The sequence below is a fragment of the Etheostoma cragini genome, chromosome 5 (genome assembly GCF_013103735.1).
Source record: "Etheostoma cragini isolate CJK2018 chromosome 5, CSU_Ecrag_1.0, whole genome shotgun sequence".
In the NCBI taxonomy this organism is placed as follows: Eukaryota; Metazoa; Chordata; class Actinopteri; order Perciformes; family Percidae; genus Etheostoma; species Etheostoma cragini.
This window is the reverse complement of record NC_048411.1, coordinates 16,030,962-16,041,505: the sequence shown is the minus strand read 5'-3', so window position 1 is coordinate 16,041,505 and position 10,544 is coordinate 16,030,962. Positions and strand designations below refer to the sequence as shown.

The following is a 10,544-nucleotide window of genomic DNA, read 5'->3' as shown; positions in this document are numbered from 1 at the left end:
CCCCCCCCCCCCCCCCCCCCCCCCCAGGAGATCCAGATGAAGAGGACGGCCATCGAGGCGTTCAACGAGACCATAAAGATCTTCGAGGAGCAGTGTCAGACTCAGGAGCGCTTCAGCAAAGAGTACATCGAGAAGTTTCGCCGAGAGGGCAACGACAAGGAGATTCAGAGGTAGGTTGTGTTGCCATGGTAACTGACAGAGGCCTTTTTAAGACACAACCACACATGTGAAGGAGGCCAGTTGCCATGGCAATTTGTCCGAAGAAAAATGTTTTTTTTGTCTAGTCAGATCGCCCTGCAGGTGTCCCTGTAAGTTTGAAGGCACAAACACACTAAAAGCGTCTGACCCAAAATACAGAGAACCGATACCAGTGTTTTAAAAAGAAAACTTTTATTATTACAATTATTATTATGATTTATTATTATTTTTGAACCGCTGTATACTACTATCTCTGTATGGGTGTCATATGATTGTTATCATTGGTGTATGACCTGGCCCAGGTTAACGCCTTTGTAAAACATGAACATATTATTTTGACAGTCAGTCATAAGCAGGAAACAACATAAATATATAATACATAACAATTGTTTTTAAGAAAACTTTTTTTTTAATGCAATGAAGTCCTTTTTTGCATCATAAAAGGTAATTCAGTGTTATGTATTTGGATGTGAAAACATTTTATGTTAGCCTTCTGGATGGTTCTCCACAAACTACCATCTGTTCTCGCCAAATCTGAAGGAAGGTTTCTTGATTGAGGAAGAAAACCAATGATATTGATGATGCTAAGCTAAAAACGTCAGAGAAGAAGCTTATAAGTCTTATTATCTGTGTTTAAGAATAACATTTGCTAACAGCTAAAACCCAAAACTCCACATCAAATAAAGTATGCAAATGTGTGTTTGACTTCTATAAAACAGCGTAAGAGAAGAACGTTTGGATTGTTGGAAGTACACCTCACTCTCTGTGTATTAATAAAGACATGTTTTAAGATTTTGCGTCTTTTTAAAGGATCATGGAGAACTATGAAAAGCTGAAGTCTCGGATCAGTGAGATCGTGGACAGTAAGCGTCACCTGGAGGTGGACCTGAAGAAACAGGCCGCAGACTACAGAGAGATTGACAAGAAGATGAACAGCATCAAACCAGACCTGATCCAGCTCCGCAAGACCAGGGACCAGTACCTCATGTAAGATACACACATTTCAGAAACACAAGAAAGCTGCATGGTACAACACAGCAATTATACTCACTACTGTGTACTCTGTGTTTCAGGTGGTTGACTCAGAAAGGGGTTCGTCAGAGGAAACTCAACGAGTGGCTCGGCCTGAAGAACGAAACCACAGAGGAGTAAGTGTGATAAACTGTATCTGGATGGTTGAGATTTGTGAGATTCCTTACTTTGGTGCCCCCCAGTGGTAGCAGCAGGGATGGCAGTGCACTGCCACCTCCAAATTGGGTTTTGACAGAAGACACAGTGTAACTACTTTGTTAGTATTTGCAGGATTGGGCAGTAATTTAACATCTGTACAGCTGCCAGTGTGTGAAACTATTTATTATTGGTATTACTGTGAATACAGTGGTTCTTAGAGGCAAATGTGAACTAGAGCTGAAAGAAGTAGTGGATTTAATCAATTAGCAAAAGAAAATAAGTACTTTTGACCACAGGTTTAAATTATTCAAGCAAAAATGCAACAGCAAAAAAAGACAGATTTCCAGCTTTTGTCTTCTGGCATATAAAGTCAATATCTGTACATGCTTTTAGAAGTTGTGGTGGACCCTTTCCACTACATTTTATAGACTGAACAATACATCTAGAAATTAAAGGTGCAATTCTAATCAGTACACTTTTACCCTGGCTCTTAAAATGAGAAAGAGAAGAACAACACTCTTCCAATCCGCTGTTAGTGCACAGGAGAGGGGAAAGGCCTTGCATGTAAAGAGGAAGGCAGTAGGAGCCAGATGGACTGTAAGGATCACTGACAAGAAGGGCGTATTTGTTTAGGTCTTAAGTTCAAATATCAACATTCTTTCTCTAGAATCGCTGTCCCCACCGCTAACGGACTAAATTATAAATTACCATGCCATCAGCACAGTGCTCTGGTCATCTTTAGCATATTTATTTTGTTGAGCCACCAGAGGGCAACTTTTAACCTGTAAACACAGAACCAGCATCTTGTCTGTTCTTTAGCCACAATAATAATCATAACATGCTGATGTGTAAGCTTGTTGTCCCCTGCTAACATGTACTCTGTGCACCCCCCCCTCCCGTCCCCCCTCCCTTAGTGAGTACAGCATGGTGGAGGATGAAGAGGACCTTCCTCATCATGATGAGCGTCTGTGGCGTCTTGGAAACATCAACCGCATTCAGGCCGAGTCTTTGCTCCGCGGAAAGAGAGACGGGACCTTCCTGGTCCGAGACAGCAGCAAGCCGGGCTGCTACGCCTGCTCTGTGGTGTAAGACTCAACAGATTACCTATTTATGTTGTTTGCTTATTGGTTCAACAATCGGACGATGGGCATTAGTTTTAGATATTTAGTTATTTTTTCACATGCATTTTTTTCTTTTTAGTCGTTTTTAAGTCTGCGTTAAATCCAGAGGAGCTTCCTGAAATCAACAAACACTTGTGCGATTTGTCTAATCTCTGTGTCTCTGTCTCCCTCAGTGTGGACGGGGAGGTGAAACACTGCGTCATTAACAAGACCGGCACCGGTTTTGGGTTTGCGGAGCCCTACAACCTGTACGGCTCTCTGAAGGAGCTGGTGCTGCACTACCAGCACACCTCACTGGTCCAACACAATGACTCGCTCAACGTCACGCTGGCCTTCCCTGTTTACAGCCAGCAGAGACGGTGACCCGCCTGGCCCCCACCACCACCCTAGACCCGCTGCAGAACCACAACGGGCCCACGTCACACATTTAATGTTTCAAGCTTTGCAGGATAAATCAGCACAACAGCGACACCCTCGACATCGAGAAATCTGTTCAATTTGTAGGACTTTTATAAATCGTCCTGGTGCTGCGGATCTCAGTGTGTACAGTTCAGTACACTGAAGATGTATTTTTTTGTTAAATGCTTGGTTACATCCTGTAGGAGTGTTGACAATTCAAAACTATTATTTTACAGTGAACATGAAGCTTTAGCTTCCTGTGAGGGGGGGTAAATTCTCAGTAAAAAGACGGTTAAGTTAATCATTGAGTCATCAGTCATTGAGCTGATTTGGTGCCGAAGATCAACTTGAGGTTTGGGATCGCATGGGAACCGTTTTAGTTTGTTCTGAAAGATTTAAGCATTGCTACATCAGAAAGAAATGAGGGTAAGAGTTTCCCTTAAAGACGATTAGAAAGACATTCCTCCTTTTTTAGGTTTATTGCAGGACGCAACGTATATATTCAATGAAGTATTTTGCAATGATATTAAATGATTTGGACACCTCTAAGAAACCGTTTTAAAACCCACAGTAGACATTATTTGGTATGAATATAATGAACTACTGATTAAAATATCTTGTTTATGGTTAATAAATAATTTGTAAAGCATCTATTATTATTTAGCTATTGTCACCGCACAAAGGATCAATTATCTTTTATAGAGCACCAAAAAAAGGGGATTTAATGGGGCCAAATTAATGATTTATAAACCACTCATCAATAACTAATTATGAAAAGCATTAGATGCCATATTATATTATTCATCAAAATGTTTATAGATGCTTTACAAAACAATTAAAATTGACCAAGTATACTACATTTATTAATTCACAAAACTATGATACATTTACATAAATGATAACATTATTATTAATTAGTAAACATAAACAGTAACATGACCACTAACTCATCTATGATGGTTATTGTAAAGGGTTAACGAAGTGAAAAGTAAAGTGAAAAGCGCTCAAACGGTTTTTAGGTTTTAAAAAATGCTTCTACAGAGAGGCCTGTTTAGATTTATCTACCTTATGAACACAAATGCTTCAGGCTCGTTCTGAGACGCGTTCCATGTGATCACAGACTCGGTGTGAGTTGATACTGCGACTGATACTGATACTGGGCGCTTCCCAGTTCAATTTCCGTGTCCTGTCTGAGGAGAAATGAGGTGCTGAAATGTCGTGTTTTGTCTCTTGGAGGTCAGAGCTGGATCCATAGACTTCTCCTTTAATCTGAACTGCTGATCCAGCACGCTTCAACAGAACGGAACTACGGACGGATGATGATGATGATGATGATGATGTCAAAGACAAAATGGTGGACAATCCAGAGAGGCTTCTCTTGCATAAACACTGTGAGTTACTGAACGAGGTTTAAAATGAGGGCAAACAGACTGACCTGCATTTTTATATATTGGGAGAGAAATAACCAGAAACCTTTTGTCATCCAAAGACACCCCCCCCCCCCCACACACACACACCTTCCCTCAATCTCCAACCCAAATATCCCAGCGGTGTTATTCAAGGTCCAGTTTCTTCAGGCTTTGTTGAGTTATAGAGTGTCATAGACTCTTTTGGTGTAGAGTGTCGTATAATTTTGCAGAGCGGTGGAATGATGCTTCAACTCTTTCATTTCAATAAACGTCTGGCAGCACAAAGATTTACTCCTGCTGGATGAAAACTCACAAAATCAGGAATGACAAGAACTGGATCTTCCTGGATCTACTCCTCTAAAGTCTCAAGGACTCGTGGAGAAAACGCAGCCTGTAAACCCTCGTGTCGACGCTCAGCTGATCACAAATCACAATTTTTATCTTTATGGATTACATTTTTGTTCCTTTTTTTGTGTGCATTTGGACACACGGTTTCCTTTAAACCAGGTACACGAGCTGAAACTGTCTGCAAGGATTCTGAAAGTATTACATTTGTTGTCATGGTAACCACCTTGTAACTTGTTTGAAGTTTTAAGCTTTTATCCACACATTGGATTGGTTTTGGAAATTGTTATCATGTTTCTAATTTGTTTGGAAATATCCTGAAGTTTTCATTTACTTATTCCACAAAAGTCCTTTTTTTTTCATTCTGACATTAAACCAAACTAGTGAACACAAACAAGAATCTGTAACAGGAGACTTTGAGAAGTTGTGAGAACTGATGAATAAAACATTTGGTTTGAATGTCTGAAGGCTTATTGTTTCAAACTAAATCTGAAGATGCAAAGACGAATATTCTTCAGCAGATATTCCCTGCATTTTGTGTGTGTCTGTGTGTCTCAAAATGATTTTAAATTGAGAGAGATGAGAATCCCGCCGTGTCAAAGTCATAGTATAGTATGTATCTGCTGCCACAAGCTCATTAGCACCTGGATGTTGGTGGTGGTGCTGTGCAAATCCCGTTTTTATGTCCCCAGTGCATTCAACACCATCCAGCCACTGCTATTAGGTGGGAAGCTGTTAGTGCGTCCAGTCGCCTGGATCACTGACCACCTGACAGACAGACCCCAGTTTGTCCGTCTGGATTGTTTTATCTGATGTGGTACGGGGGCTCCAAACAGGACTGTACTGTCTCTTTTACTGCTCAACTTATACACCACCAACTTTCCGTACATCTCAGTTATGTTACCTAGAGGTGTTTTCTGATGACTGCAGTTGTTTGGTGTCTAAGGAATGTACAGGAGGAAGAGTCTACCAGTCTGTTGTGGCCGGCGCTCTGTTCTCCTCCGCCATCTGCTGGGGCAGCAGTATTTGAGCCAGTAACGCAGACGGACGGAACCAACTGATCAGGAAGGCTGGATTTGGGGCTATGGAGAAGAAGTCACGAAGTAATCACACACAGTCCTGACCTACACAGACACATATGCTCAGGATCTATACATGCACTAATGGAGAGATGTAGTGGGCTGCCTGCTGAACCAGCGCCCTGAGCAGTTGGGAGGGTACGGTGCCTTGCTCAACAGCACCTGGCAGTGCCCAGGAGGTGAAGTGGCATCTCTCCAGCCACACTCCCTACTTTTTGGTCCACACGGGGACTTGAACCAGTGACCCTCCGGTTCCCAACCCCACTCCCTTATGGACTGAGCTACTGTATAGTCTGGCAACAACAAAAAATCATTCCTGCCACATTGTATCCAACTATAGGCCTACAAACAATTGGAAGCTGTGTGTGATAACCGTCATCACACAGGAGTGTGCCTATATTCCCACAGCCCTATGTTTCCACATTTCCTTTTTTCATAAATTTGTGTCCGATTTTATCTCCCTAAGACTAAACATTTTTGTGGAAGGATAGGGCTTAAATTGAAGGGAAATGTAAGAACACAAAACCTAATTTTGAAAATGTCCTAGAGATGTGGGAACATAGGGCTGTGGGCCCATTGGGCTGACTCCCTCCTGCGTGTCTTTACACAAACAGCTGACTGCCAACCTTCAATGTAGCAGAAATCCAAACAGCTACAGGCAGCTCACCTCGTCCTTAGCTTCAACATCTTATGTCCCGATCATTTGGTGGCTTTACAAATGAGATGGGTTTTTGAATAAATTTGCCTTGGTAAGTCGAAAACTGTAGCCTATGTGATATTTGGTCAATTTTACCAGCAAGAAAGAAACTATGAAAGCGATAATTTGTGTAAAGTTGTTAATGTTGTTAGTTTTTCTCAATTGCTTAAATACTGTAACCAGACTTTTGAACTAACATTTCAAAACAATAGCACCATTTATCAAAAAGCAAATCCATTTTCCTGACGTATTACACTATTCCCTTTTTTACATGGTTCAGATTTGATGAACTGTCACTGCAAAACTATGGGATGCAGCTTTGGATGACGTTTAGGCCATTCTAGTTGACAATGCCAGCATACTCCTCCTTAATAAACCCGTTTTCTTTTTTTGGTGCGGCATAAAGTATGAGCATGAACATTATAGCCATGTTCACCTCCTCCAGGCCATGGAAGAAGCCTATCTAGACAAGTTATACGTGTCTCTCGGTGCGGGTACTTTCACCAGTTTGTAAGACTATATTGCAGCGTTTTTGAGGGCTTGTGTGTCATGGCTGAAGGCAAAGTTTTCAGCAAGATTGAATGGTTTTGAGTGGAGAGCTTCATTGTGACCTGAAATAGGACATTTGGGGAATTCGGTGATAAGTTATGAATTAGTGTTTTGAGATAAGCAGGCATAATTTCAAAAAAAGTGTTTAAGCAATTAAGAAAAACTGTAATAAATCAGCTTACAAGAGAATTTCACAAATCTTTGCAGTGATCCTTTAATAAAAGGCATTTCAGACTATATTCATGTTGAAAAAAATACAATAAATGTGAAAAATGTCAGATGAAGGAAGCTTTTGTTTTGTCATTTTCTAGCCAACTTTAATCTTTTCTTTTCATTTACACATGTATTGGTGAAAAGCAAAAAAAAAAAATGGAAAGTGCCCCTTGAAGAAATATGCAATGTTACAATATCAGGCTTCAAAATAATTCAAAATTGCTTGTGGGGAGTCAATTGGGAATTCAAACTTAAACACAAATAATAAAATGTTCTTAACATATTCATAAGAAATAAAGCAGTATAATCATAGCTTCATTCATGTAAATGTGATCAGGTATTCTGGGTATGCCTGAATGTCATTAAAGACTACAAAAATGGTTGGATTGGTTTTGTTATCTGCAACACTGTCATACAGGTCTGCAGCATTCCTGGAGTCCTTGGAGGGCGGGGTTATCATGCCTGTTCTTCCCTGGGTGAAGTCTCCGATCAGGACCCTGGCCACGTACACGCGTTTGTGGCCCTTGTCATCGGGTTTGGCGTAGCCTTGGGCTGAGTAGGTCGGGTTTACTGCAAAGTAAGATCCATTGCCGTACATCGCACCTACAGTGGAAAATAGGGGATGCCCAGACTGTATTACCAAATAAATGCATCAATGTAACTGTTTGTTTGTTTGTTTGGTAAGAAGACTGCTGCTCCACTAGTTGAATCCATGAAACCTGAATTGATTGTTTAAATATAATTTTGTGGTAGTGACATATTGTTGCACCGTGTAACTTTACATTACAATCATGAACAAAGAAATATGTTACATAACGGTCCATAACGGTTTTTTAAATATTCTTTGGTTACCATGTGCTCCTGCGTAGCTGCGGTTGAAGCCTTGTTTGTTGATGAGATCAATGGAGGTGGCTCCGGTGCCGTGGAACAGCACCATCTCGTTGTTTGTGTGTTTGTTCTTCACTTCCATTTGTTTCTTCATCAGCTGGTAGCTCTGCCACAGTGTCATGTTTTGGACTCGTTCAATCTGCCATCACAGTTATACACATGACTCATTCTGGCTGTATTGGCTGCATGATTTTTTAAATTTGCTTGTGTTTTCTTTTAGTGTGACCCAGATGTTTTTCTAATAGGTGAAAATTATTAATTTTTTTGTTTTTCTGAAGTTGCAAATATACCTGCCCGATTAATCATTTTAAAATCGCAGTCACGATTCACCCTGTTCACAATTACATTTTTAAATAACTTTGAATTTTTTTAGTTTATTTTGAATGACTTTGATTCTCATTTAATTTTACGAGCCGACTTCATCACAAATGCTACTACTTTCTACTGTGAGTTTTAAACATAGACTTTATAAAATAGGTTTTAAAGCGCTCCAAAGTGCTGCAATGCTCTCCCTTCTCTTCATTGAAGCCTCTATGTTTACAGGCTTGTGGTGATGAGCAATGGGCTACAGGTGCCAAAAACAAAATCTAGGTTTGGTACTGCCAATTTGTTTTGTCATGGTTCATGTGTGCAATAAACATTAAACTTTGTGAGAAAAAAATCGTGGCAGAGAATCGTGATATTAATTTTAAGCTAAAAAATCGTGATTCGTATTTTCCCCTTCAATCGTGCCGGTGTAGTTGCAAAGCATAGCAGAAACTGAACATACACTGACGATGTTTGCAGCGAGCCCGGTCTTTGTTAGCTCCTTCTCCACATCGTTGTATTCCTTGGATCCCGAAGTTAGAAGAACACGTTTGAGGAGGTCGCCTTTCATGTCTTCCCAATTTGATGGCAGATCGGTGTCATCTTCAAAGAAAATCATAAGCATGTTTGTTTTTAAGGTAAGCTACTATACAGGTTTACAAAGCTGTGCCTTATATTTTCAAGGTTGCATTCATATCACTGCTTAGGTATTGTATAATGAAGTTGATCTCTGAGGCTTGTGCTTCTATTCTCATCTATTTTCTATTATCAGCTCAGTGTGAAACAGGACATTTTTTTAATGAAAATGGAGGAAGTAAAACTGACAAAATCCCTCACCTTTCACCTCTTTTCTATGTAGCTCTATTGTTTTACGCCCATTTGCTGACACTGCTTTTCTAAACATTACTTGAGCATGGTACTTCTCGTTGTTCATCTTGATAGCCACATTTTGTTGTTTCTTCTCCAGAGCCTCTTCCAGGTGGAGGTTGGTGTAAATGTCAAAGGGCACCATCACCCCCTTGCTGATCTCAAACTGCCACTCTACCAGTCCACTCAGCAGCAAGGCCTTGCTCTTCATGTTCTCGGACCTCTCCACCTTGCGGATGATGTCCCTGATTGTCAGAAAAAAGGAAAATGCTAACATTGGGTACACTGGACTGAAGCTTTGCTGCATATTTGTTCTCCTGAATTGATTTGCTGACCTGACTGCAGACTCAGCGGTGTGGACGTCCCTGGTCAGACCCTCCAGGTGGATGTTGGACTCCTGGTCCTCCATCCCTCGGTTCAGACGGATGCTAACTGTCAGTTTCCTCTGCAAGGCATTTAGCTGGTCCAAGTCGGCCTGCGACAGCTCACTGATGTACTGGTCTGTGATGGTTCTCTCCGCTTGCTCGGCCACAATCAGCTCCTCAACCTTTTTCTTAGCCTGACTCACAGCCTGCAGTGGTGGGTTAACAGTTGTTGAGTTTGGTTACAAACCAGCATCACTACAAGAACATTTTCATATTGTTATACTTAACTTCACTTACGTTTTCTGCTTGTGTGAGTGAGTGACTTACTGGCCTTAAGAATCAAGAGATCCTTTAAAAGCAAAGAGCTAAACCTAAGTAAATAATTTCATGTTCACCATGTCATTGTCAGCACACAACTGGAACACTGTGGGCTCAAACTCCTCTCTCTCCAGGAAGAGGTTCTCTGTGCTGGGTCGCTCCTCCCCAAGTCCCGAAAAAAACGAAGTGACACTGTCTGAAACAACGTAAAACACCAAACTGTTTTTTTTAACATTGTTATTTGGGGTTTTCTCACCTTTAATGGACAGGACAGCTTGTTGAGAAAGGAGAGAGAGAGGGGGAAGACACACAGATAAATGTCACAGGTCAGACTCAAACCTTGGAGCTCTGCCTCGAGGCATAAACCTCTAAGTATACGTGTGCCTGCGCTACCAACTCAGCCACCAAACAGTGTAATTTACTAGGGTGTGTTAAGTATTAAGAAATTATAAAGATGATTCTGTTTTGTTCTTATAGTCAGCAAGTTCCAGAGTTATCTGAATACACAAAGAAGTACTTGTTGTTGAGTGTGTATGTCACAGCCTGATATACACTCACCGGCCACTTTATTAGGTACCCCATGCTAGTAACGGGTTGGACCCCCTTTTGCCTTCAGAACT

The 10,544-nt window shown here is 41.0% G+C and overlaps 2 protein-coding genes across 7 annotated transcripts in view; one reads left to right on the top strand and one right to left on the bottom strand.

Annotated features, from left to right (window-relative positions):
- The window catches only part of LOC117944918 (phosphatidylinositol 3-kinase regulatory subunit alpha-like), a 23,205-nt gene extending 18,100 nt beyond the window's left edge, over window positions 1–5,105 (top strand). For all 3 annotated transcript variants that reach the window (XM_034872131.1, XM_034872130.1, XM_034872132.1), the window contains 5 exons: window positions 28–170; window positions 1,009–1,185; window positions 1,272–1,346; window positions 2,283–2,453; window positions 2,663–5,105. In XM_034872131.1, the coding sequence (XP_034728022.1) occupies window positions 28–170; window positions 1,009–1,185; window positions 1,272–1,346; window positions 2,283–2,453; window positions 2,663–2,852 (756 nt within the window). In that variant the 3' untranslated portion in view covers window positions 2,853–5,105. The remainder of the gene's footprint in view (window positions 1–27; window positions 171–1,008; window positions 1,186–1,271; window positions 1,347–2,282; window positions 2,454–2,662) is intronic.
- Window positions 5,106–7,058: 1,953 nt separating this feature from the next.
- The window catches only part of LOC117944692 (protein mono-ADP-ribosyltransferase PARP14-like), a 23,693-nt gene continuing 20,207 nt past the window's right edge, over window positions 7,059–10,544 (bottom strand). For 3 of the 4 annotated variants that reach the window (XM_034871738.1, XM_034871741.1, XM_034871739.1), the window contains exons 18-23: window positions 10,002–10,120; window positions 9,577–9,812; window positions 9,212–9,486; window positions 8,838–8,980; window positions 8,033–8,207; window positions 7,059–7,783 (exon numbers count right to left, since the gene is read on the bottom strand). In XM_034871738.1, coding sequence (XP_034727629.1) covers window positions 7,500–7,783; window positions 8,033–8,207; window positions 8,838–8,980; window positions 9,212–9,486; window positions 9,577–9,812; window positions 10,002–10,120 — 1,232 coding nt within the window. In that variant the 3' untranslated portion in view covers window positions 7,059–7,499. The remainder of the gene's footprint in view (window positions 7,784–8,032; window positions 8,208–8,837; window positions 8,981–9,211; window positions 9,487–9,576; window positions 9,813–10,001; window positions 10,121–10,544) is intronic. The other variant, XM_034871740.1, reaches the window with a different exon arrangement.